The 27,110-nt window shown below is 34.8% G+C and overlaps 1 protein-coding gene across 1 annotated transcript in view; it reads left to right on the top strand.

Annotated features, from left to right (window-relative positions):
- Nucleotides 1–327: 327 nt before the first annotated feature.
- Nucleotides 328–27,110, top strand: part of LOC144437240 (maestro heat-like repeat-containing protein family member 1) — a 28,835-nt gene continuing 2,052 nt past the window's right edge. Inside the window, exons 1-31 of the mRNA XM_078126142.1 lie at nucleotides 328–350; nucleotides 1,308–1,439; nucleotides 2,297–2,459; nucleotides 4,001–4,099; nucleotides 5,667–5,818; nucleotides 6,389–6,529; nucleotides 7,440–7,532; nucleotides 8,715–8,907; nucleotides 9,215–9,288; nucleotides 9,880–10,002; nucleotides 10,587–10,691; nucleotides 12,017–12,158; nucleotides 12,401–12,459; nucleotides 12,902–13,009; nucleotides 13,872–13,991; nucleotides 14,280–14,405; nucleotides 17,119–17,268; nucleotides 19,038–19,240; nucleotides 19,645–19,879; nucleotides 20,511–20,621; nucleotides 21,038–21,173; nucleotides 21,624–21,736; nucleotides 22,418–22,570; nucleotides 22,863–23,017; nucleotides 23,469–23,634; nucleotides 24,260–24,477; nucleotides 25,013–25,150; nucleotides 25,536–25,650; nucleotides 26,025–26,171; nucleotides 26,368–26,556; nucleotides 26,944–27,099. Of these exons, the coding sequence (XP_077982268.1) occupies nucleotides 1,344–1,439; nucleotides 2,297–2,459; nucleotides 4,001–4,099; nucleotides 5,667–5,818; nucleotides 6,389–6,529; nucleotides 7,440–7,532; nucleotides 8,715–8,907; nucleotides 9,215–9,288; nucleotides 9,880–10,002; nucleotides 10,587–10,691; nucleotides 12,017–12,158; nucleotides 12,401–12,459; nucleotides 12,902–13,009; nucleotides 13,872–13,991; nucleotides 14,280–14,405; nucleotides 17,119–17,268; nucleotides 19,038–19,240; nucleotides 19,645–19,879; nucleotides 20,511–20,621; nucleotides 21,038–21,173; nucleotides 21,624–21,736; nucleotides 22,418–22,570; nucleotides 22,863–23,017; nucleotides 23,469–23,634; nucleotides 24,260–24,477; nucleotides 25,013–25,150; nucleotides 25,536–25,650; nucleotides 26,025–26,171; nucleotides 26,368–26,556; nucleotides 26,944–27,099 (4,179 nt within the window). The 5' untranslated portion in view covers nucleotides 328–350; nucleotides 1,308–1,343. The remainder of the gene's footprint in view (nucleotides 351–1,307; nucleotides 1,440–2,296; nucleotides 2,460–4,000; nucleotides 4,100–5,666; nucleotides 5,819–6,388; nucleotides 6,530–7,439; nucleotides 7,533–8,714; nucleotides 8,908–9,214; nucleotides 9,289–9,879; nucleotides 10,003–10,586; nucleotides 10,692–12,016; nucleotides 12,159–12,400; nucleotides 12,460–12,901; nucleotides 13,010–13,871; nucleotides 13,992–14,279; nucleotides 14,406–17,118; nucleotides 17,269–19,037; nucleotides 19,241–19,644; nucleotides 19,880–20,510; nucleotides 20,622–21,037; nucleotides 21,174–21,623; nucleotides 21,737–22,417; nucleotides 22,571–22,862; nucleotides 23,018–23,468; nucleotides 23,635–24,259; nucleotides 24,478–25,012; nucleotides 25,151–25,535; nucleotides 25,651–26,024; nucleotides 26,172–26,367; nucleotides 26,557–26,943; nucleotides 27,100–27,110) is intronic.

Raw genomic sequence — 27,110 nt, forward strand, 5'->3', positions numbered from 1 at the left:
TAACTTCAGAGAAGAGTCCTGGTGCTCAGGGCATTAATTCAAGAGGGCTAAAAAGTGTAAAAGTAACAGTTAAACACTGTCTTCAATTACAAAAATATTGGACTCTGATTTACATATTAACCTGTTTTTTGTTTACAACCAAAAACATTAAATAAAATATCTGAAAAATTAAATTAAACTGTATTTTGTTGTTTTTCATTTCAGCCATGTGTATGGCATTGATTGATGCTGCATTTGATAAGAATGGACAGGTTAGATATATTGTCAGCAACTCACTCTTTGAGATTGGTAGAAAGCAACCCAAGATGGTTCTGAGTTCAGCCCAGTACTATCTCAACAAACACAGTAAGGTAGGTGATGTTTGTAATCAGGGTATCACCCCAGAGACACTTACAAAAACTCAAACACAATACTAGTCTGTAAGATAGAGACATTCGTGCCAGGCTATCAACCAGCTGTCATGGGGCTGAACAACACGACATATCTTACAGTCTAATACAATACTAAAATAGACAAAGCAATAAAAAATGACTGTGTTTATGATTTATACTGCCTATCAAATGCTTATCCTACTTTTGTTGTATGGTCTCATATACTTGTATTCTGATTATTATTACATGTAGTTGTAGTTGGACTAGATTAATTGGCAGACAAACTATTTTTTCGATCCATTTATTTATATGTAGTCATGCGCTCTTTACAGACTTGTATTATTTTGTATCTGGGAATAAAGTCAAGTTAAGACAGTTATTACTATTATTATTACTTGTTATTAAATAACACTTAAAGACCTATTTTTATCATTTCAGTTAATTTTTGTTTATGAAAAAATACTTCAAATAGTAGTATTGTGTACACTGACTTTATGTCTATATGTTAAACACTACTTAATCACTACAGACCTGACTACAGGGTTGCCAACAAATGGAAAAGTGAGGGATGTTGACTGGGTTTGATCACTAGGTGAACATACATGTATACACTTCAGTGAGCCAAACAGCATATAAAATACACAAGTATGTCACACTAGTTACAGGTACATGGGCTTTAATAGATGGATTGATGTAATCATCTTGGCACTGTGTGTCATAATACATATATTTCGAACTTTGACTTATTGTGAATGTACGCATATGCTGTGGGGAAAAAAATATTTGTAAGACTTGACACATTGATGTAAGATTTGTTGATCAATTCCAGTTACAACTGTGATTTTGAACACCATGGAGAGAGTTCTTAGGGAGATATTTATAACCATTTGATATAGCTTTATCATGTTTATGTTAAGTTTTGTTGATCTATCACAGTTACAACAGGGTCACCGTGTGGTCATTTTGAACACTATGGAGAGAGTTGTAAGGGAGAGTATTGGCAAGATTAAAGCACCACTAGCTGTAGATCTCATCAAACTGGCTTCAGAAGAAATGACAAACTCAAAGGTACTACATTTAACAATACAATGCACATAAACATATCATACTTTGTCATCGTTGTGGATGCGTTGGGCCATGTTGGTTGGATGTTCCTCATTCTGGCCACTAGCTAGGAATAAAACCATCTATTTGTTCTGAGTTCAATTTGAATGCCTTTTTAGTTGCTTTTGGATAAAGAATGATGACAAAAAAGACTCTTTAACAATATATTATTTGTGACTGATTTTACTTTATTTTGCGTGTATATTTTATACTATATCAAGCTATTTCTTCTTCCATCCTTTATCTGGGGGCTGTTTTCAGACAACAAATTTGTCTAGGGCACTAACTTAACTCTACCACAGATTTTAAAAGTAAAACCGAAACATGAAAAGAAATCAAAAGAAGTATATGCTTTATCAATAGTAACTTGAGATTAACTGTTATCAGATCAGTATGAGATATGGAAATAGTACAACTCGTTTCAAGTTGCCATTCACCATTGTTTGATACAGCCATGCAGAAAGAAATAAAAAACTGCACATGCTTCACAAACTTAAATGAATACAGTTTCTTGCATCATTTTGTCAAAATGAAATGAACTAACATGCCACCATGTAGATAAAAATGCAGACGTCAAAAACGTTGCTGTCTGCATTTCTGCATCTAGTTGCAGCATGTTTAAATGTTTTTATTTTATAATAGACAAAATGCAGCAAGGAATTGGAATCTTTGCTATCTTAGTGTAGAAATAGAATATGCAGTTTCCTATTTGTGTCAGTGTGGTCGTGTCAAACAGAGTTGGTGAACGCTAACTTGAAATGGGCTGTATATGTGAATGTGATAGCATATGTAATTTCAATATTGTTATTTTCTATGTTTAGGAAGTTGTCCCAGAGTGGCAGACAGCAGCCAGTAATCTCCTTGTAGCATTGGGATGTAACTATTGTAATGATGTCATGGCTGAAATGGACAAGAAATTTCAACCTGGAGCACTGCCTCATTTCTTTGTTGTACAGACAATGGCAAACTTGGCATCAGCTAATGGTAAGTCAGACAGTTTCTTTGTTAAATAATACAGTGACTTTATTGAATTAGGTAACTGAAAGTCAGAAATGTTGACAATAACCAGGTGTGTTGCCATATTCCTATGCAGTGTGCCCTCTAATCACAGCCAATTTTGTTGTTGTGAGTCAAAATGAGAAAAACTGGGATTTCGTGTTAGTCACCACATAGTAAGAGATAAGAGAACACTAAATTTTGGTGTGTCACTTGAAATTGTGTGCGTCAGTGGCGTGTCAAATTGGCTTAGAGGGCACACTGTTCCTATGATCAATATACAATGGCCTAATTGGCATCAGTTAAAACCTGAAAATTGAAATTTTTCACGATAAGTAGATTTATTATCATGTTTCAGTGTTAAATGTACAGCAGTTCTTTGGAATCAGGTCAGTGGTTGCTAGATGTAAAGTGTCAACCAGGTGCACTCTCATTTGTATTTTTGTTAAAACATATTAGATTCCATTGACAATTTTGTATGTTAACATTTAGCAATATCAAGGGTAATATACACAACAATCTAAAAACTTAGCAGAAAAAAAAATGTGATTAATTTGCATTTGGAACCGTTACTTGTCGCATGGCAATAATGATCTGTTATCAGCAAGGCATGATCCAGCATAGTACAGATGTTCAATCTCCAGTTCAACTCAACCTTCGATCTGTGGGGTTTTTTTTATGCCAACACTTCTCTGTATCTTGTACATTTACTATGTACCTCAGGGTGAGATGTCATTAGCAGGTAGAGCTATAAAACAAATCAAAGAAGCCATTCATAGCTAGCTAGCCCTGACAAACTCACCCTGAGTTCAGCAACCTCAACCCCATCATGTTTGTAGAAATACTTAGAAACATAGAAACCCAGACATTTAGCTGTAAACTTAACCACCCAGGGTTGGTTAAATTCTGAACATTTAGAACTTGGCAAGTTGCCAATATGTAAATTGATACAGTTAGAGTTACCCCCAGACATGTCTACCTGGATTTCATACAGTTCTTGTAAGAATAAACCAGCCACTGTATGTCAATGACCTTTCTTCAGGTTTCATGAACCTTGATATTATTTGAGCAAAATAAATAACTTATTAAAGTAAAGTAAACCTTTTCAGTCTGTACATTTTTATTATTTAGTTCCTAGTTATTTTATGGGTCATGGACTTTTTGACTTTTTTTTTTTTTAGATTTTCACAATAATGTTTGTTAAAGTGGCAATGAAATTGGTATTTATTTTGGACTTTTAAGTACTAAAAGAAAACAACTAAAGAAAATAACTTGACAAAACAGACAATATTGAATCAGATACATTTAGTGTATTCTGTAACATCTGCATTATGCATCATAAGGCTGCTGATGGGGCTCATGAAGAGCAGTCAACAAAATTGTTCATTTGCAAAATATAGCCGTGTGGGGGTGGGGGTGGGGGAACTATAGCTTTTGTTTCAGTATACTGTGATCCTGATATTGGTGATTTAAAAAGTTTTGAGCCTGGTATGATTTATCCTGTCTTTCTTCTACTAATTTGATTATAGTGTTTGGTATGGTACCTTTCCTGAAGGCCATTCTAGGTACAATGTTACCTATGTTAGGTATGGCCAAACATGACAACATGAGATGGGTTTTATCAACTGGTGAGTATATATATATATCATTATTTCATGTCAGAGGATATAGTATTTTATAACACATCATTTTCATATAGCCTTCAGTGATTGGCTTAGATCATATCACATGGCATGGAATATTGACCCATAGTGACCTCATAGGGGTACTAGTCACATTCTGCTTTTTCTAGGACAATACTCGTGTAGCACCAAAATGTTATCAGTTTTTTTCTTTGACTATGGAAAGAATGTGTTTTATATCACATTCTCAGGCACACATTCTTTATATTTTTCAAAGTTACAATGTGGTATTATGTCTCAACACTTTTCTGTGTGGATATGTTCATATTAAATTATAGTTTTTTCTGTACCTGTATTGTGTTGTCCAACTTGTCTTGTACAGCAGAATTAGCGTAGCATGTACTATGAAGTACATCAATATGTATAAATCATTATATTGCAACTTCCAATATGTACTGGTACTTATAAATTTATAGGCAATAGTCAAACTGACAATACCATATGTAGAACTTTGTCAGTTTACCATGTGACATTCTACTTAAAGTCATATTAATTATCAGGATATTACAATCTTTGTTCCACTACCAATCATATAAAAATCATAAGATATGACACTTCTTTCCATTACAATGTTTTCCCAAGTGTACTCTCCCAATGATTTACAACTTGGCTCAGATACATTTCCAGGTGTCCAGGGACAAAACTATGTGATGAATATATGATTATGCCCATAAAATTATAAATGCGACATGCTTTGAATAGATTGGTTCATATATTCTGTATACTTCAATTACTTGAAATCTGATGAGAATCTTTCTTGCTTGAATAATGAGAATGTCATAGCCTCAGGTCAGTACCCCCCCCCCCCCCCTCCATTACTAAAAAACAAGAGGTCTACCTCTGGTACTGTCCCTAAACAGCTTCCTCTCACTAGAAGGAAACACCAGACATTAGAAATTCAGTATTTTTTGTTTACTGATTATGGAAACAAAATAAACAAATATGCTACATGTAGTCATGTCTAATGTTCATGAAAATTTTCATGAAAAAAAAAAGAGACAAGAAATGGGCTGTAAACATTATCGTTTGTCAAAATTGTATTTAGATAGACTGATAGTGAAGTGACTTTTGTGGCCCATCATTCCTAAGTCCTGTTATACACTATAATAACAATAATCTTTTAGTTATACAGGATAGTTCTTTAAGTATATAAACACTTGTCTCCCAAGAAGTCCAGTGAGGGCCATCCCTCATGGGTTAAGTGTTAATGCAGGAGGAAACCGGAGTACCCAGGGAAAACCTGCATTAGTCGGTAGAGCCAAACTGAATGACACTCTTCTTATTTACAGTGTGGTAAATTTAATCAAACCCTGAATGGGTTCAAACCCTGACCACAGTGGTAAGAGGCAAGTGGTTTAACCACTTGGCCACCTATGACCCCTAGTATATGGGACGATATCGATAATATGGGATAATGCTCAGTTACAACATTGTGTTTCAATCACCTGATTATGTTTCCAGAATTATGCAGGAACAATCCAACATTGCTCTTTCTTATTCACTTCACTTATAGCATTGGGTAGGTTCTGTGAAGCAGTTTTAGACTATGTGGCTAATATTGATAAAGCACCTGATCCATCAGTCAGGAAGGATAGCTATTCATCTGAAATCTTCTCAGCATATGATGTACTGTTTAATGTATGGTTGAGATCTAGTGAACCTAGGGTAGGTATTCTTTAGTCATTGACATAATTTTGACTTGTCTTCTTTCATTTTTATGTATATATTCATACACATACACATATACATACATACATACATACATACATACATACATACATACATACATACATACATACATACATACATACATACATACATACATACATACATACATACACATACACATACATACATACATACATACATACACATACACATACATACATACATACATACATACACACACACATACATACATACATACATACATACATACATACACATATACATACATACATACATACATACATACATACATACATACATACATACATACATACATATACATACATACACACATACATACATACATACATACATACATACATACATACATACATACATACATACATACAGATGATTTTTAGTGCCACTGAAGGCATAGATGGACATTAACATTACATTGGATCAGTTAAACCATGTTATGTGTGATCAGCGTTGATAACCAGCGTAAAAAGCTGAAAATTGAGCTTGTGCCACTTTCATGATTTAATATTTGCCTTCCTTTACCAGCTGAGACTTGCTATTGTTGATGCTGTTGGTCAAATGACTCATCTGATGACAAGTGAGAAGTTAGAAGAACAGTTGGCTAAACTTGTACCAGGAATTCTAGCTTTGTACAGAAGACATACAGAACCATTTCATATCACAGAGGTGAGTTCAGTAAGAATTGATTGATTGCAAACACTGATAACGGTACATAGCTAATAGTTGCCAAATTTAGAATGTTTGGGCTTTGGTTTTCAAGTATTCAGTGTGGTTCTGTTTGTATTCACTATTAGCTAATTCTGAGGAAAGTACAGAAGTAAAGGAAGTAATTAGATACATCACTGTACAAGACAAACTGTAACACTTTCAGAATGAACGAATGAGTTGTAATTTTTGATTTACAACTTTTTTGGTGTTCAAGTGTTTAGCATGAGACCACGTTTCTGTCATCAGCTCCCTATTTTCACTCACTATTGGTCATTTCTGAGGAAAATACAGAAGTATAGGAAGTGACCAGAGATATTGCTCTATAAAACAAACTATCACATGTTTAGAATCAACAAACTGTAAGTTTTGATTATAGTTTAGTTTCTAAGTATTCAGTGCGAGTCAGTTTCTGTCTCACTTCCCAGTTTTCACTCTAGATTAGCTAGTTCTTATGAATGAAAAAACATATAGGAAGTGACCTGAGACATCTCTGTAGAATACAAAAAATGACAACATTTTTAGCATAGTGCATGAAATACTTTTAATTCACCACGTTACTACACTTTCTTTCACTTGAAATGTGAAGATACATTTATACTGACACTGTCATAATAACATATTGATTAGGTAATCCAATGTTTTACAAGGGTTATAACGCACAAGCAGTTCAAAGTTCTGTCTTGGTCAATGACCCTCATCAGAATGACAAATTCCATATAGTTGCAGCTGACCACTAGGTGGCAATATGATCTGTCTTAGTCAATGATCCTCATCAGTGATACAAATGCCTTTATAGTTAAAGCTGACCACTAGGTGGCAGTATGATAAGCTGATTAATCTAATGTTAAGAGTATTTATATTTTTACAGGGTCTTTGTAATGTATTAACAGCATCAGTGGCTGATAAAAGTACTATACTGGAACCACATCTAGAAATCCTATTGAATGCTCTGCATCCACAGGTAAGCAAGCAATCCAAAAGACATACACTGTAGTCTTACCTTGAATTTCTTGAAATATAATACCCTGGGTAGGGCTGGATTTAGAACAAAATGTAAATATGAAAAATATGTGAAACAATGTGTAAAGTATCATGTAGCTTGCTGCACTTTTACATACAATACATACAAAGTATCTCTGGCTAATCTAAGTCACCCCAAACTCAGTCCTTGCACTGGATTTATAGCATTAAGAAATTAAAGGGGGGGGGGGGGGGGGGGGGTCCAGTTCCCAGTCCTATGGGAAAACAAAATATGCAGAAGTCCTCATGGTAACGATATAAAATATTAAATGCTTTACATTTTGAAAGTAAAACTGAATAAACTTTTAACACACTTTGTTACAGGTGTTCATACCACCAGACGATAGCATACATTGTTTCACCACTTTACTACACTTTGTTACAGGTGTGCATACCACCAGACTATGGTAGTCCTATGACAGACGATAGTATACATTGTTTCACCACTTTACTACACTTTGTTACAGGTGTGCATACCACCAGACTATGGTAATCCTATGACAGACGATAGTATACATTGTTTCACCACTTTACTACACTTTGTTACAGGTGTGCATACCACCAGACTATGGTAGTCCTATGACAGACGATAGTATACATTGTTTCACCACTTTACTACACTTTGTTACAGGTGTGCATACCACCAGACTATGGTAGTCCTATGACAGACGATAGTATACATTGTTTCACCACTTTACTACACTTTGTTACAGGTGTGCATACCACCAGACTATGGTAGTCCTATGACAGACGATAGTATACATTGTTTCACCACTTTACTACACTTTGTTACAGGTGTGCATACCACCAGACTATGGTAGTCCTATGACAGACGATAGTATACATTGTTTCACCACTTTACTACACTTTGTTACAGGTGTGCATACCACCAGACTATGGTAGTCCTATGACAGACGATAGTATACATTGTTTCACCACTTTACTACACTTTGTTACAGGTGTGCATACCACCAGACTATGGTAGTCCTATGACAGACGATAGTATACATTGTTTCACCACTTTACTACACTTTGTTACAGGTGTGCATACCACCAGACTATGGTAATCCTATGACAGACGATAGCATACATTGTTTCACCACTTTACTACACTTTGTTACAGGTGTGCATACCACCAGACTATGGTAATCCTATGACTGTGAAGAACCACAATGAGTTGCTACGTTGTTTTGCTGTACTCTCAGAATCATTCTGTGATAAAGTCATTACATATTTACTACAAAAGTTGGAAACTGCTAATGATAAAGTGAGAATAGGAACTCTGTCAATATTCAAACATCTCATCAACTCACAAGGTGAGTCAATGTCATGTCTTTTTATCCATTAAGCTTTCAATACTTGAATCTTGTTCTCCCAGACTGTAGAAAGTATAAGATAGGCAAAGAAATAACACTTCAATTTATTGATTGAATACGTCATGAGTATCTTCTGGCTGAAATCAGAACTTTAAGAAGTATATAAAAGTTTAAAAGTACAATGTATACAGCATGTTTAAAATGTTTACCTGCTGTTAAATTGAAATTAAAACGTTCATACAAGTTTGCACTCTCATCAAGTATTTTTGCACAAATTGTCAAATTTCAATGTCTCAACTTTTCCCAGATTCTTTGATGGAGGGAAAGAAGGAATTAATTGTCACCGGAATGAAGATTATACTACCTGAAACAAACAACAAGGTATGGATAGTTTTATTAGTGTTTTAGTATGTAAAATGAACATAGAGAATGTGTTAGTGAAGAAGTGTAGAAGTATCCAATACATTTGGTCTTGCATTTATTTACACGGGATTGTGTTAATGCAATGTGTTATTTTGATCTGTTATGTAAAAGGCTGAATTTATTCATACTTTATGTTTTAAGTAAGGAAGAATTGACTTCCACGATTTGTCTCGATACTAGCTAGAATAGTAAGGAGAAAAGAAAATACACATATATGTAGTGTTCTAAAAAGTAAAGAATGGACAGATCACTATGGAGAGAAATCACTGAACCCATGAGGGATGGCCCTCACTGGATCTCTTGAGAGATAAGTGTTTATATACTTAAAGAACTATCTAGTATAAATAAAGAATGTTATTAAAATGTTTTGAACTGTAGAAAAAATAATGAGAATATATTGCAAAATAAAAGTGCTTCTATTTTGACTATTGGAAACTAGACAAGGGAACTACAGGAATTCTTGCAGTTCTTCTACAAGCAATATGACAAATTGAAAAAAATTTCCTCTAACAATAACTCATTGAATATTATGTGTGTGTGTATTAACAGGTGAAAAAGATATTCAGTCAGGTGATCATTGCCATGGCCAATCACAGCTATTTGGAATTAGAAGGTGGAGAATTAATGGTTGAATTTATTGTTAGACAGTGTTCCCTGCCAGTAGAGACTCATGTAAGTTGGACAATTGGGAGTTACTTTGCAGTTGTCATGGTTACTTGATATTATTGAGGAAATTACCAACATAGTGCATGTATCTTACAATAGCCATCCCAGCAATTTCCCATTTGATTTTCTCAATTTTTACACCATGTTCTAGTCACCAGTTTTCATGAAATATTTTGTGCTCTAATGGTGAGGAATGTAATGATGTCAAATCCTCATGAGCTCAACAAATGTTTATACAAGTTTTGGACTTCACTATTTCCAGCACTGTATTGATTTTTTACTAAATTTTAGGAGGAAAGAATTTGAACTGATGATAGATAATGACCAATGATTTAAATGCTTATCACTGTCTGAGACCATACTTGGATATGTTGATATTCTTTTTAACCAAGTGTCTGAGATGAGGTCATTATCAGTCAATGCAAAACACAGCATGTAAAATGATCTGGGTCATTATTAGGTATACCAACAAAATTAACTGAATGTTGTATAGTTGGTGAATTTTTGTTTGTTTTCATATAATTTAGCTTATTTATATTTTCCAATTTTGCCTTCGAAGTATAATTTGAATGTTCACTCTTCAATTTCAGACAAAGCGTTCAAATGACCCTGAGTTTGTAAGCAATGAAGCCCTGAAAACAATGTGTGATAATATACTACAACTGGTGACCACCACAGTTGAAATCATGGAAAATGTAAGTTCAACATGAACTTGATGGTTTTTTTTTTTCACCTAGCAGTTGTGTTGACTACAGTCCTTACACAAAATTAGGAGAGTGTAACAAACAAAAACTAGATTTGTATACTAAAAGATACATCCATTGAGCGAATGGGTATCATACCTTGTAAAATGCATGGGCTTTGATCTTGCACATGTAATGTTGTATAGCGCCCTCTAGCGACAAGTATGGATACTAGTAGAGTATTGTGATAGATCTAGTCTCAAAAAGCACACCAAACTTACTTGCTATACTTAAGTGACCTGATAAACATGTTCAAAGCTATAGAAACTCATGAATCTTGAAGTAGTAGAAAGTTAAAAGTTGATAAAAAACTTCTAAAGAATGTATGTTTTCCATTGTGTATGTAACAGGTTTTGTGGCCGTTCTTGTTGGAGTGCCTACTACCTGTCCAGTACACACCTGCTATGAGTGCCTTATGTCATAGTATAGCTCACCTTGCTAACAAGAAACGTGAAGCAAATGACGACAGTTATCAACTTGATTTTGAAACCTTGGCTAATTTACCTAGACCTACTGCTATCATTGCAAGGCTGATGGTAAGAGTTAGTTACTATGTGATGATGATGTTAGAATTGTCATGTTTTCATCAGAGAAAGGGAAGTTGATGGCAGTAGGGACAACCTCATGTCATTGTGATTGACAAAAGTGATAATACACAGATTTTGACATTGATAGATAGATTGAGAATTTGTGGACTAATTCCAGAATTCAAGGACAGATGCCTCCAGACTTCAGTTTCCAGATGACTTCAGAAATCATTACCAGTTTTCAGATTAATTCTTACAAAGATATCAATATATGATAAATACATTTCAGGCATTAAAAATTATAATAATTGTATTTCCTAGTGTAGTATCTATAGTGAAATACACATGTACATTTCATATAATGTAAAAAAAAGTAAGTGAACCTGAAATTTGTAATTATTTAGTCAGAGATTCTCAGATTTTTTGTTCCAACACTAGAATTACATAATGTTCGTTGATACATGTACACAACCAAATAACTTTTCATCATGTCTACGTTTTGGCAATGTGACACTTGCCTTCCTCAGGACAAACTGATGATGGTTGTTGTTCACCACTAGATGGCGGTGTGTACGTATGCACACATAGGCGATTCAATACAAATAGTCAGTTTTTGTTTAGTTACATTTACCATAGTAGAACATTGACTGAAATAGATACAGGAATGAAATCTACCCATATGATGACTACATATCACTTTCACACAGTACATTATGTGTGAAACTAAGTACTTATGTTTCTCTTTGTCAGGTCATGGTAGGACGACCAATGAATGGACGCAAGAGAGGAATGAATATATTAAAAGCAATGCAGTCATTATCTCCTAATTTACATGAAAGTCTAGTGGAGTTGTGGGACAGTGTCATTCCAAAGTTGATGACGTACTTAGAAGGTAAATGATTTTATACAAGAAACGAACTGTAGACCTAACATGTATTTTAACAAACAAAATTTGACAATTTCAAATCAATAACTTTAGAAATCAAAGGAAGATATAATAATGTTTGTGTCACTTTGCAAGTTTGTAGAATTAAGAATTGATGTGTGAAGATTGTCAACACCCAAGTCATATTTGAATCTGTTGAAGTGATGTACATTACCATGATTCTATTTCATTTATGCCATATCTTGTAGAAAACTTGGATGATGACGAGAAGTGGTCTCAGAAATCATGGGAAGATTTATTACTTAAGGTAATAATGCTTACTACATCCAAATTTTTAAAAAATAATAGAGGATTTTCCTCATTTACACGTTTCGTGAAGGGCAGCCATCACGGAACTTCTTGTGAGACAAGCTGATGTGCTGTTAACCCATTCAGTACTGAAAACTTTGCCGCCAAAATTATTTGAACAAAATTCTTGTTTTTATGTAAGTTTTTGGCATATATCAACTTCATTTTAGACTGGAATTAAAGAAATGTTATTTCGTAATGAAGTAATATTATTATAACTATGAAAATATTCATATAAATTGGGTCCCAAAATTATTTAAAACTCATCTCCAGTCATGAAAGGGTTAAAATATAGATGGATAATATTATTATTACTACACACTGACTATATCAATGGAGACATGGATTGTCTGTAAAAAATTACCATGGTGATAAACTTGAATGTTGTTTACTTTGAACAGCTGGTTTCTAAAACACTAGATGAGGTTGAAGATGAGGATTGGATTGGTGAGTTAGGAGAAGCTTTGGCAGATCAAGTATCCCTGTATACTAGTCAACCAGATGAAAAGGTAACTACACAATGTAGAGTTTTGACAATGGAAGTGTGGTTAGTGTACAATCGTAACGTGATGTATGGAAAGCAGTTATTTATGAGTATTTAGCAATTTCGATGTTTGCCAGAATTGTTTGTGGTATTTATATCAGGTGTAAAATTATGTAATGATTTAAATGTAATCAATCTGTAAACATTGTTAACAGTTCAAAGGGAGTAAGATAGAAGATGTCAGAAAAGATGATCATGCGCCAAGCTTAATTACAATTGTGACACTATTGTCATTCTGTAATCAGTTAACATTTAGTCAGCTTGCCAACCCTGTTTACAAATTGACTAAATTAGAAAGGCCACTTACTCAGTTTATTTAAACAGTATTATTCTATACTTGAGAATATCATAAATGAGTGTGACTGACACCATGAAGTAACGTAGGTGTTACAAGTTGTATTTATCTTTTGCCACTGCATTCAAGGTTTGCAGCAGTTGTGTACAAAGTTATGTGAAATAAAGAAGTAACATCATTCCTATGTAAACACAGACATCTGTACAAAAGGGATGGGCAATCCAAACATTAATAAATATTCATGTTATATTTTGACTGATTTTGTTAGTTTGGAAAAAAAAACTGTTCATTCTTTGTTTTGAAACATAGTACGGTTAAAGTAGAACATACACTGATAAATGACCAATGATTTAAACGTTTGTCACTGTCTGAGACCATACTTGGATATGTTGATAGTCTTTCTAACCAAGTGTCTGAGATGAGGTCATTGTTAAACTGTCAATTCTCTGAGCAATTTTGTTTGGATTCTTGAAAGTTGAAAAGTCCTCTGCTACAGTGATCAGCATTGCATCTGTTTTTTTTACTCTTCCAGAATTTCCTTTATAAAAGCATGGGTGTTGTGATGAGGAAATCTACAAAGAAGGACTTGGTAAAGAAGTTACTTGATGTGCTGTTTTCAACTGTCAAACATCCTAGTCAATTTGAGAGAGAGGTAAGTCAGGTCAAAGGTCATGCTAGTCAATTTGATAGCAAGGTAAATGCAGGTTGCCTGTACTGCTAATGATTATGATAAGAAAGTACTGTGTGTGTGTTCCAATCATTAGACACCTTGTCGTGGTTTTACATCACCACCTCCTTACTATTTTACTATTGGAAAACAGTATGTTGACTGTATTGCTAATGATTATGATAAGAAAGTACTGTGTATGTGTTCCAGTCAGTGAAACCTTGTCGTGGTTTCACATCACCCCCTTACTATTTTACTATATTACTATTTCAGGGTTGTGCCATTGGACTAGGATTCTGTGCGTCATCTCATCTAGATGCTGCCCTTCATAAACTGGAGACAGTCAGTAAACAAGACATGGTTAAGAAGGGTTCTGGATTCCTGGGCTTTATTACCAAGGTAACATTGTAACTCAAACTGTCTGTTTTCAAAATACCACGAAGAAGTTAGAGTGCAGTCCACTATATTTCATACAAAAGAAGAATTACCACAGACTGTTTGTGTTATTCAAAGTAAATGAAGCCAAACTTTAGAACAGTAACTTTTTATAATTTGTTCTGAAACATAAACTTTTGAGTAGAACGTATACTGATAAATGACCAATGATTTAAACATTTGTCACTGTCTGAGACCATACTTGGATATGTTGATAGTCTTTTTAACCAAGTGTCTGAGATGAGGTCATTGTTTATCAGTTCTCGTAATAATTAGAATAATTAATTTACTGGGATACCTTTACATAATTGAACTGTAGAGGGTGCTAATCATGTGTAGGTGTATTCTTCCATTCCATAGTGGTAGTCACACCTTTTTTCGTGTTTTGTGTATCATATGACAGAGGGTGCTGATCATGTAGAGGTTTACATGTATACTGCTGTTTGCAGTCCTAAACGTTTGTGCTCCTATTCTACTATCGCTGTATCACTTGATGGTCGTGTAAAGATGTATTCTTTTTTTTTCTTTTTTTTTATATTATTTTTTTATTTTCCAAAAGAATATAGTAACAACAAAAAGGAAGGAAAAGAAAAGGAGAAAGGGTTACATTGCACGGTATAAATTGCTATAAAATGCTATAAAGTGATAGGAATCCTATAATGCAGAAGTATCACTCGATTCTTAGATTGTCCCACTTGTTCGAGCAAATTTCTAGCTTATTTTTCCTCTTCGCTATAAAAATCTCTGTCTCTCTAGCGATTCTGACATTTACTTTGACAAGATTGAATGAAGGAATAGCTTTCCTAATTTTGCAATCATAGACTGTTTTTTTGACAATCAAAATAAGATGGTTGAACAGTATGTTGAATGATGGGTCACCAAGAAGTATCTGCTTAGTAGACAATGTCAATGGTGAATTAATAGCTTTCCCCCACAAGAGAAGAAAGCTTTTCCAAATTACAACAACACATTCACATTTAACAAACAAATGAACAAGGGTTTCAACCTCCATATTGCAAAATGTACAGTAGCTACTGTTGACTCTCGGGGGATTCATACGACATAACACATAATTTGTATAGAGTATATTATGTAAAATTTTAAACTGAAATTCTTGGAGCTTTGAATTCATCGTCGTCCAAAAAGGCAAGGTAAAGATTTTTGACCACTCATCGTTTTGGATGTCAAGAAAACTTGCAAAATAAATTTTAGCCTTTGGGGGGATAAAGTAATCTGATGTCAATCTTTTCCTGATATGCCTAGTTTTGCATTCATTAAGACGTGTTAGTTTGCCACAATTAAGAAAACCAATTGGTATCTCTGGCCTTACAACCTCTGCCTTGCCCTTTTTCCATTGAGTCGGAATCGAATGCAAAATACCGTACCAACATAAAAGATTATTGTGATTACACCCTAGACGAGAGAGTTCCTCCCAGCCTTTCAACTTATTTTCTTCGTTAAAAATATCAGCAACAAATACAATTCCTATTCCGTATAAAAACTGGTTAAATACAGACTTATGATTCACGAGAATTTCTGAATTGTTCCAGATAACTTGGTGTTCTGTAGGGAGATTAGAAATATAATTGATTTCACTCCAACACACAAGGCTTTCTTTAAAGAAACTTGGAAGTACAACTGGCAATAAATTGACATTATAATTACATCGCAAAATAAGCTTACCACCAATAGGCCTCAGAAAGAAGTCTAATATTAATTTCCATGGGTGTTTGAAATCATCAACATGGTATCTACTTAGCCAAGTTACTCTGAAGGCCTTGTACAAAGCAAAAATATCAATCATACCTAACCCCCCTTCATTAATATCACCAATCAATGTGTTTCTACTAATTCTATCCGGACCTTTCCATATGAAACGGTGAATATGACTATTTAAAATCTTAATATCCCTTTTCTTGACTTGGATGAGATTAAAAATATACAGAAACTTTGGGATGATAAGTGACTTTATGATTTGAATCTTACCAATCAAAGTTAGCCCTCTAGAGTTCCACAGGTTGAGTAAACGATGCATAGACTTAAGCGGGGCCGATATATTTTCCGAATATGCAAGTGAAGTGTTGTAGGAAAAGAATATTCCGACAATTTTTATTGGCGTTTTAGACCATTTGAAGTCAAAAGGCTCATCCTGTCTATGCCTCCATTTACCCAGCCACATTGCTTCTGTTTTACAACGGTTGAGTGAAGATGTATTCTACTATTTCATGTCATTCCTTAGACATGTGTCCTCCTATGATTATACTCTCTCTGTATCGCTTGGTAAAGGACACAGATCATGTACAGCAGTTTTCCTGTTAGCTGTCAGTCCTAGCTCTCTGTCCAATGACTTTGACCAAACAATACCTTTTGTATCAGTAGATAGAGGGTCCTGTGTATCTGAAGGTCCAATCCTCCTCCCATAAGTCCTTGACTTTGTCAAGTACAATATAGACCAAAAAATCTTGCAGTGTTGACAACAAATATTGTACATCTGAAAGATGAGGCCAACTATGAAGTGATAGCCAAGGCATACAACAACGAAATCCTACTTCAGTCAATGACAAGTCTAGATCATTAAACCAAGAGTTGAAGAAGGCAAAGTGATTAGCCTAAAATTATTTTCACTGTGAATTCAGAAATGCTGCAAAATGAAGTGCTATGGTTTGTGTTTTGACAGGACAAATCTGATGCTGACATAGAGAAAATCAAGAGTACAGTTATGTTATGCTATGGTTATGTTACACTGTATGCACCACCAGATCTTATAGCATCTAGAGTGGAAGGTACTATACTAAGAAATATCAACCCACACTTTGCCAATGTTAAGGTGAGTCTGTGTAATCCTGTTCCACCATCAAATGGATGAGTCCCACCCCACCCCCACCCTCACCCCACCCCACCTCACCCCACAGGGTCAAACCAACTGTTGAGGTGAGTCTGTAATCCTGTTCCACCATCAAATGGATGACACCCACCCCCACCCCACAGGATCAAACCAACTTAGGAGGAATGTTTTCAAGTGATTGATGAATTTGACTCATTTTCATATTGTGTGAAACTCTATCTCAAGACTTTTATTTAACTCTGAGAAGTGTAATATTATAAATTTAGGAAATAATACTTATTAAATATTATTTGGTTTGACAGATAATAGCCAGAACTTCAGTTTTTACTTCAGTGTGGGTGATAAGTTTAGTCAGTCATATGACAAGAAGGTTTTTTTACATCCTATCAAAGTTATAATTTTCACAGGTTCTGATTCATGTATTTTATTTTAAATCTCAATGTTTAGAGTTTTGTAACAATCCCAATCTCAATGATCTCGACTAAACACAGTCATAGCAATATTTTCTAAGTTTCTGTGTCTTTCCTGTTTTTTTTTCAATAATGGGGATTCTAGTATCAAGTAAGTGGCCACCAATTAGAGCAAGGCTATACTTTCATTACTAAAGGAAAAAGCCTACCTTATGAATTCACTATATTTAAGAACAACTTTGATGTCATGATATAAAATGTGTTGGTTTCATTCACTTTCATTCATCACAATGGAATTGGCATCAGTTTGAACGTAACGGAAGTGATGTACAAAACTCGCAAGGCAGCTTCTGTTAAAGTGTTGTTGACTGTTTTAATTGTTATTGTAATTGTGATACAATTAACAGAAGTTTTCTAGTAAGTCTCATAGTCATATGCTACTTTCACCTTTGTTCATATCAATGCCAACTCTGCACTGGTAAGTAAAAGTGTATGAAACCATTGCATTTTATCTCAGTTAGCATCCAAAGTTTTTTTTAACAATGTGAATTCACAAGGGATCCCTCCCCATTAGATGTGCTTGTTCTCTCTATGCATGTAATAGCATTGAATTTTCCTAATGTAGATGTCGTTTATCTGTGAAAATTACAATGTATCACTGTGGTCTGTGGCTAAATATTTTGCACCCATTTAATTTCATTCTGCCAAGTTGAATATATTTCTTTACATTTTTACAGCAAATTCTTGTGGTTTATTTTTAAATAAAAGTTAGGTATTCCGTGTAGTGATGCATGTAGTTCATTGTAAAATATGTAGTATTTGTCTTCCCCAGCACAGTATACGTAAAGTGAGCCATGGAGTCATGGAGTGAGACAAGCACCCTCTCAGTATATTTGACAGACAACCCTTTCCTCATAGCATAGCTCAAATTGATTATGCCATGTTTGGTTACTCGCATTGCAGTCTGAGTCATTTTCAAAAGGAATGTCACAAACAGATACCACACGAGGTTAAGTGAGGGCTGAAATGACATGGCAGTATGACATGTCAACAAAATGTGGCTAAAATAACTGTAGCCATTAGAACAAAGTTAGTACAGTGTTTTGACAGGTTGAGAATGCAACCAAGTTTTTGTCATTGAACTCTATGCAAAGAAGGCTGTAATACTCTACTGCCATAGCCCTCACTTTGTCCAATAGCTACTTCAGAACAGCACTCCTAGTGGCCAAACTCTGAAATCTTTTGTCTTTCTGATAACGTGAATTTGGCATATTTAAGTTTACTTATTGAATATTTCCTTATGTACAAACAGAAATCCTAACTGTATGTTTTGTCTTTTAGGAAACTGCAGTGAAGCAGAATTTGATTCGCTGTGTTGGTTTGATAGCCAAGGCATTGCATTCTGAACACCTGGGTCATTCCCATGCCTTTAAAAAGAGATCTGATTTACTGAATCACATGCAAACATACATGAAGGCAGAGAGTGTGAGAGATCTAAGCACTGAGACAAGATCCCTGGCCATGACAGCATGTGCAAGACTTGTGTATCCTTTTATATTGAGTGTGTATGGAGCAGACTGTCCTGCACCTTCTTGTAATTTCTTTTTTCTCACTAAATAAGTAACAGGGGTACTGAGCTATCTAATACTTGTAATTTCTGTGTTTACTATAACTAAGCAACAAGTGTATACAGCCTCTAGTCATTTCTGTGTTATCCCTGAATATGTAACAGAGCTACTTAGCCCTCATGTTATTTCTGAGGTAACATTTTACTTTGAATTGATACAAACATAAGTCCTTTAAAATATTCAGAGTTCACTACTGTTGATCTGCATCCATTCTCTTCAGAGATAAGACACTGCTGTTTGGACTCTGACCTGTATTTACATTTAACACATGACTGTCTTTCAAACCATACAAAACAAATTTTCTTTAACAACATTCCTAGTAAACTGGACCCTGAGCTGTCAGAAGCCGAGGTGTTTGAGTTAGTGAAAATCAGTACAGACAGTTTGTACAACCTTCCTGAACAGTTACATACCTCAAAAGGAAAAGAAGAAACATATGAGGAAGTGAAAGAACATGACGAAATCTGTAGTTTAACATTTGAAAGTCTTCATGCATTGTTAACTGAAATATTGGTCAAGGATTGTACACCCAGTGGTATTCATAGTGTATTTAAGGTAATCTAGCATGTTACTATTAATGGTGTCAGTGTTTCTTGTAAAACATGTTGTATATATTATTGTATAATGGTATACAACTCTGGTAGGTGAGCCTTCAGTTTACTAAGATAGACACACACTAAAACTATTGTTGCAACATGTTGATACAACAGTGATAAGCTATTGAATGGGTGTTGGTTTAATTATAGTCTCAGTAGAGAGGCATCTCAGAGTTTTCATGAACTTGCAGTGTACTGCTTTAGTACTTCCAATGTTTACACTATATCGATCACATGGTGATTAGAATCGTACAACAGAGGAACCACTCACTTTCTTGCATAATCTACCACATTGAAGAGAACAATAGATTTAGGTTGCACCTATCGTAGTAAACCAAAGGCTGGATTACCAGACTAATGTTGTAATATTTGACTGGGTTGAACGTAGCTATTCAATGGACAATCAAGAGATTGAATACATAAATTATAAAATCACAGGTTATTCTTCATCTGACAATTCAAACTCCTGAAAAACTTGTCAACAAGATGTTTGAAGTGTCAGTGAGTATTTATGATTAAATGTGTCTAGTTTGTTTTTGAGAGAAAATGATAACTGATAATTGTTGTTTTTTTGTTTTCTATGTACACAGCATCTAGAGCCATGGATGTATTCTATTAATAACCATGAAAGGGAACGTGCCATGGCAACCGTCTTAATGTCATTGAAATGTTTTTGGGAAAACATGGATCCACAGGGACTGGTAGGATATTGCAATTTAATGTTTATAGCCTTTATTGTAAATAGATATATCATAATCTCAGTCTGCTGTCTCTCATTATAACTGCTGTATGAGATGTAGCTTTCAGCTTTGATTTCCCTCCCATATCCATTTTGAATTTTTGAAATCAAGGACCACAATGTAAATAAGTGTTAATTACTTTCTTGTGTTATCCTTGCCAGTACTTTAAATGTATTTTTTACTATATTCTTTTGCCAAGTAAATCTAAATCTAAATCTAAATGATTCCCACTCCACTTGCTACACATGCCTTACTATTGGCAAAGTTCAGAATACATCAACCTTCTTGTTCTACTTTGACCAGCTACTATGAGGGGAACTGCTAATAGCTACTACAGGTACCAAAGAATTAAATCTTGTGTTTTGTTTTGTTTTCAGAGTTTGTCTTCATTTAGTAACATGAGTACAATGTTAGCCAGACTTGTTCCAAGGTGTACAGATCCTGTACTGTCTGTTAGAGAGAATGCTATGGACAGTACGCAGCTTGTATTTAAGATTGCACATAGATATGAAGGTAAGCATACTCCAAACAATTTCAGATGTTATCCACATCAATATGGTTACAGTCATACTTAAATTTGTCCGAGGATGACATGTACAGATCCTCAGTGTATTGTATATGAAGGGGAGAGGATGTTGTATTTTGCTGCATAATCAGTACAAATATACTGTGGTAGATTTAAAGTACGGATACAAACTCTACAAAGGCTTCAAAATTAGGGGTCAAAAGTTAACATTTGGTCAGAAAATAGGATTCAATAGTCTACATATGCACTCATCAAAGTGATGAATTTTACCTCTATCAATGCAAATAATCAAGTTGCAACTCTGGGACATGACTGAAAATGCAAACTTAGGGCCTGGGTGTTGGGGCTAGCAGGTTTTGAATTCTGCCTGAACACGCCTGCAAATGCAAACTTGAGAGACAATGATAACATTTAATGTATATTGTGGTTTCTGACAGGCTACCCTGCTGACCACAAGGACCAAATGGTTGATGCATTACCAGTACTGAAAGAGAGAGTAAATAAAGGAGATCCAAATATCTTATTTAGTGTTGTTAGTGATCTATCAAAGGTAATCTATTTATCAACAGTTCTAAGAAGTCATAATATTGACTGACATCCTTGACAATGTTTACACTTTCTCACAGTCCACTGGCTTGCTGTAGCTATAAGATCACGATGTGTGACCAAAATACACATATAATAATCCTGTATGTATGTTATCATACTGAGCAATGTTAGCACTTTCACTCAGGCAAGGGCCCAGTGCTTTTTTTTTTTTAAGTTTCTGTTTAATGCCCAGTCTCACTCTCCCCATTATGTGTACACCAACATAAGCAGTGTGACAAGCTGACAGTAGTGGATAAAAGCTATTTACAATATAAATATTTGTAAAACTATACACCCAGGTTTCAACCATTGCAAGGGAAGAATGTCTGTACAAGAGCCCAAAAGGGTACAGTGACAGCATCCAGGGCCGGCACTAATGTGGCTCAGTACGGCAGTTGATGAAATAACATGGTGTAATTATAAATACTTGAAGGCCATTTAACTCAAAGTATGGGATAAATATTGTAGTTCATAAAGCTGAGGTGATAGGAAGAAAACAATATAAAATGATTATCTTGTCAAGTTTTGAAATACAATTTATTTCAATCATACTTATTAATTATTTAGATCATATTAGATTCAATTGAATGAATGTATGAACAGTCTTCATATTAAATAATATGCTGTTGTTTTCTCTCTCTAGGTTATAGCAAAGAAGATCCCAGCTGATCAACTGAAAAACTTCTTATTTCTCTTGTTTGATGGTTTGTTAGACTTTCATTCTCATAGCTCCAGTGGTGCATGCGTTGTGCTCAACAGTGTATTCAAGGCAAGGGGTCATGAGTTCCACTCAGATGTAAGTGTACACTGTTACTTCACCTTGTGTGTGTGTGTGTGTGTGTGTGTGTGTGTGTGTGTGTGTGTGTGTGTGTGTGTGTGTGTGTGTGTGTGTGTGCGTGTGTATGTATGTATGTATGGGTGTTTTCATATATATTCATTTATTTTGCATACCAAAACGTTACATATGTCTTACTGTCAATCTAATGTCTTAATGCACATAACATGTTTTTGTTTTGCTTGTTGTATTCCCAACGACAAAAAACAATCATAAAGAAAGACAATTTTCCAAATTTGTGTTTTCCTCCTAGATTCCTGAAATTATAGATGCATTACATGAGAAATTAATGAAAATCCAGTATCCCCAGACAAGGACTGGTACTCTAAGGTCTATCAGAACATTGTCAAGTCATCATTTACCAGCTATACTTAATGCATTACTTAACTTTCCACTACCATTCGATGAGTAAGTATATACTTGACTCTGCTCAGTTCATGTATGTGTACAGTTGCATCAGTGCAGTAAGGTCTTATCTGCTATGTAATTGTATAGGCAGATATGACCTTACTGCACTGACACGATGAAATAGGGACACATTTAACAAAGTAATGTAAACATACAAGATAAGTTATAAGTGGCCATATGGATGAGGATTTGTATTTATTTTTGTATTTTTTAATTTATAAAACAATTTTAGCATGGCTTCCTACTTGAAAAATCATTGTGAATCATCATTGACCAAGTCTGTCTTGGCTTGTCAAGAGTACATCTGCACACATGACTGTAATATTTGAAAATAAATTTCATTCATGCATTCAATATTTGCCACAGGTCAACAACTTTCACTGTAGTGTTATAAATTTACATGTTCTCATCAACTTGGGACTAATCCCACATTTTTCTTGTTTTATTTCAGTCATGTTGTAGATTGTTGGAAGATCTTATCAAAGGATTCTCAATTGATAGGTAATATCTTTGACCAAATTCTGGATATTTTGAGCCAGAGTATTCCATATGATGAGAAAATTGATCAGAAGACACAGAAAACTTTATCCAGATCAGCAACTCCTCTTTCACTAACAGTAAGTAGTCAAGGCCAGATGACCCACCTGATCTTATATAATGCAATATTTGGTGTAAAAAAATTTATATTCAGAAAATACTTGTCAAAATGCAATTTCATTAGTTGGTAGTAATGTAAAATTCCTACAGGTGTCTAGGTGATAATGACATATGATCTGAGCAGTATTATCATATGCAGTTTGGACATAATTTTTTTTCTTTAGTCAAAGACTACAATCTTGCTGTTGAGAAATAAATGATTTTAAGGTAAAATGTGCCTTGGGGATGAATTTCACTTGAAATCAAAGTTTTTAAAATCTGTCCAAAGTTTGCCATATGAAAGCTTGCGACTAGTCCATTAGGAAGAAATCATAGAAGTTGACAAATTCATTCGTTTATTTTCCCACAGAGTTAACACAGTATTATTAGGTGGCCATATTGGATTCTAAAATGGCTTAATTTTGATAACATGTTGACCTCTAAATTTGTGCGGTGACCCCAGATTTTTTCCCATGATTTTAACTAAGAATGAGTCAGAGTTTCCTTGAACAAAGTAACAGTAAAAGTTTAAACATGTTATTTCTGAGGTGCATTTCACATTAAGTATATTTAGTTGAATTGATACTATTTCCTCGTTTTCTACAGGCTGTAAGTGCATTGTCTGAAGTATTCAAAGTAGAAGAGACAGAGGAAGCTGTCAATATATACTTCCATAGACTCTTTTCAGCATTACTAGTTTATGCAGGATGTATGGCTGGTACCAAGGCACCAAAAGTGTCAGCTGATGACAGGAGGGATATCAAATCAAGCAAAGACAAGAAAGCGCCCTCTATCAGAGTTCATGTGAATATCAACCCGGCAAGGTATTGATGCATTTTAGAAATGGTTTCAAGAATAGAACGTACAAAAAGTGTTTACACAGATGTCGATTACTAGTATTGGTTTCCAAGTTTATCTCCAAAGTTTACTTAGCTAGTTAAAGTGTACAGGAAATTGAATGGAATGTGTGTGTGATCTGTCTTTTTGATGTCTATTAACATTGAGCCAGAATGGCTGGCTTGCAATCTGTACATTGCAGGTCCGAACCTTGTCACTGTCATTTCTTTGAGTGGTTAAATTCCTTTGGTAAAATTTGAACCACAAGTGTGCCATAGTCAATCATGTTCCACATTAATTTGTGACCTGGTAGGATAGACGTTGCAATGTGTCCTATGCACATATAGAGGCTGCGATGGATTGTATGCCCCCAATGGAGTTGAGAAAGTATAAAGGACTACATTAGAACCATGCCTGGGGTTCTAATTGAAAAGTACTTTGACCACAGTGAAGGAAAACGCTCTTTTAAAAACTAACATTACTATCTCAGTACTTATAAGCTGTTAATTTTGCCACCCACAGGTCAGCAGGGGATGCATTGAGGCAGCTCTTTATTCGTACCAAATCAGAAGACTTACTAGCATACCTTGATCAAGAAAACACCTGGGTGATTTTAGAAGATGAAAATAAATATCAAGATGGCATGACTATCATGGCTAAGTAAGTAGAAGTGATCATGACAACCCTTCTAAACCATGTCGTGCTAGTGTATACACTATCATGGCAGCAAAGTGTCTTGGGTAGATCAGCAAAATCTCATTTTTACCACTTAATGTTGAGAAAAAAATTTCTGTGATACATATTTTAATTAAAATTTCAAGTACCCCCACCCACAAATGGGCACACACACACACACACACACACAACTTGTGTGTGTGATTGCTAGAGTGAAACCTGAAAATACACTATTTTGAAACATTATTTTTGCTATGTTTATGTGGAAATTTACTATAAAAAAATCTGACATGAACCTTGATGTGCTTCTCATTTCATATCAAATGTGATAAATGTTGTTTCATTAATGTAATCTTGTCATCATTGCCAGGGCAATAGCAGAGCATCATCCACAGAAAGTATCCAAGATAGTATCCTGTCTAACAGCAGCATTAAGTAGTCTTCATGATCCACAGAGGATAGTGGCAGTCTCATTCTTTGCTGAAGTAAGTCTCACATGTTTTGTACTTCCATATTCAGTCACACTCAGTTTTAAGAACTTTTCATATTGCAGGCATAGATGTAGTATATTTCACTAATATGCAAACAACGTTGAATGCATTCAAACACAAAATATGGTATTTATACCCTAGTCACTCTACACTATAATAACTCTCGTCCATGTCATAGTTTTGTAGTGGAGTCTGAACGTTAAAAGTTGCCACTATACTTTTCTCGACTTTTCATAAAACATTCTTGTGCATGTATAATCATATTACTCCCCACTATTATCATATCAGATGCTTGAAAAGCTACAGTCAAATTCTTGTTTGTGAAGAAAAATTAAACAATGATGTATTTTGATTTTCAACCCTAACAGCTGATCAACCAACAGTGTGCAGGTGACATTTCATTGGTGGAGATGTTGATGAATAATCTGTTAGGAAGATTAGTGGACTCCTCCATGGTGGTTAGAATGCTGTGTATCAGAGGACTTGGAAACATTGCCAGTGTTGGCTCACTACAGGTAAAGTATTAAAAATTCTGTTATATACCCTGTACATCTGTGTTATATGCACTGATGGTTTGTATGCTGTGATAAAGTTAAAAGATTCAAAACTTCTGTACAACCGTGTTGTTAGCTATTATGGTATGTTCTACTCCTAGGTTCAGAAGTTCTGTACAACTTTGTTATTAGCTATTATGGTATGTTTTACCACTAGGTTCAAAAGTTCTGTACAACTGTGTTATCGGCTATGATGGCTGGCATGGATGATAAGGAAGATCCAGATGATGATATTACATTAGAAGCAATGTCAGGACTGACTAAGATACTGGCTGAGATTGATGAAAATAACATCAGAGCTATTCTTATCAATATTACGCTGAGAATCAGGCCGTGCTTTGAAAAGGTAAGAGGATGTACATATGTGAGACAGGATCATGTATTTCAAATTTGATAAGCAGGATATTAACCCAAAGATTTTCAATGCATATTTTTTACTTAATATACTGTGCACTGTTTTGTTCAATTTCGTCAGGTCAGATCAGTGCCCATTTGCAAATAAAGCATTGGACCATTTCCAATGAATGAATGAAGGTCAATTACATTGCTTTGCTTTGCTTCAGAGATGTGACACATCGATACAAGACGGGCAGTATTGCTAGGTTTTTCGCTCACTTTATATGTGACAAAATAAATGTGCAATCCACTATTACTTTCATTCATTCAGGAGAGTGATTTTATAAACGGCATTTGCTTTTCAAACTATAATACATATTATTTATCTTCTCTTTAGGATAGAGCCTCTGTAAGGGCTGCAGCCTTCACATTGTTTGGTAATCTGAGTAGTTTTGGTAATGGGCCATCTAAAGCTCCATTCTTAGAACAGATTCACACCAACTTTGTCAGTTTATTGCTGCATTTGAATGATGAAGATTCTGATGTCAAGAAGGTGAGTAGCAC

This window comes from Glandiceps talaboti, chromosome 7 (genome assembly GCF_964340395.1).
Source record: "Glandiceps talaboti chromosome 7, keGlaTala1.1, whole genome shotgun sequence".
NCBI lineage: Eukaryota > Metazoa > Hemichordata > Enteropneusta > Spengelidae > Glandiceps > Glandiceps talaboti.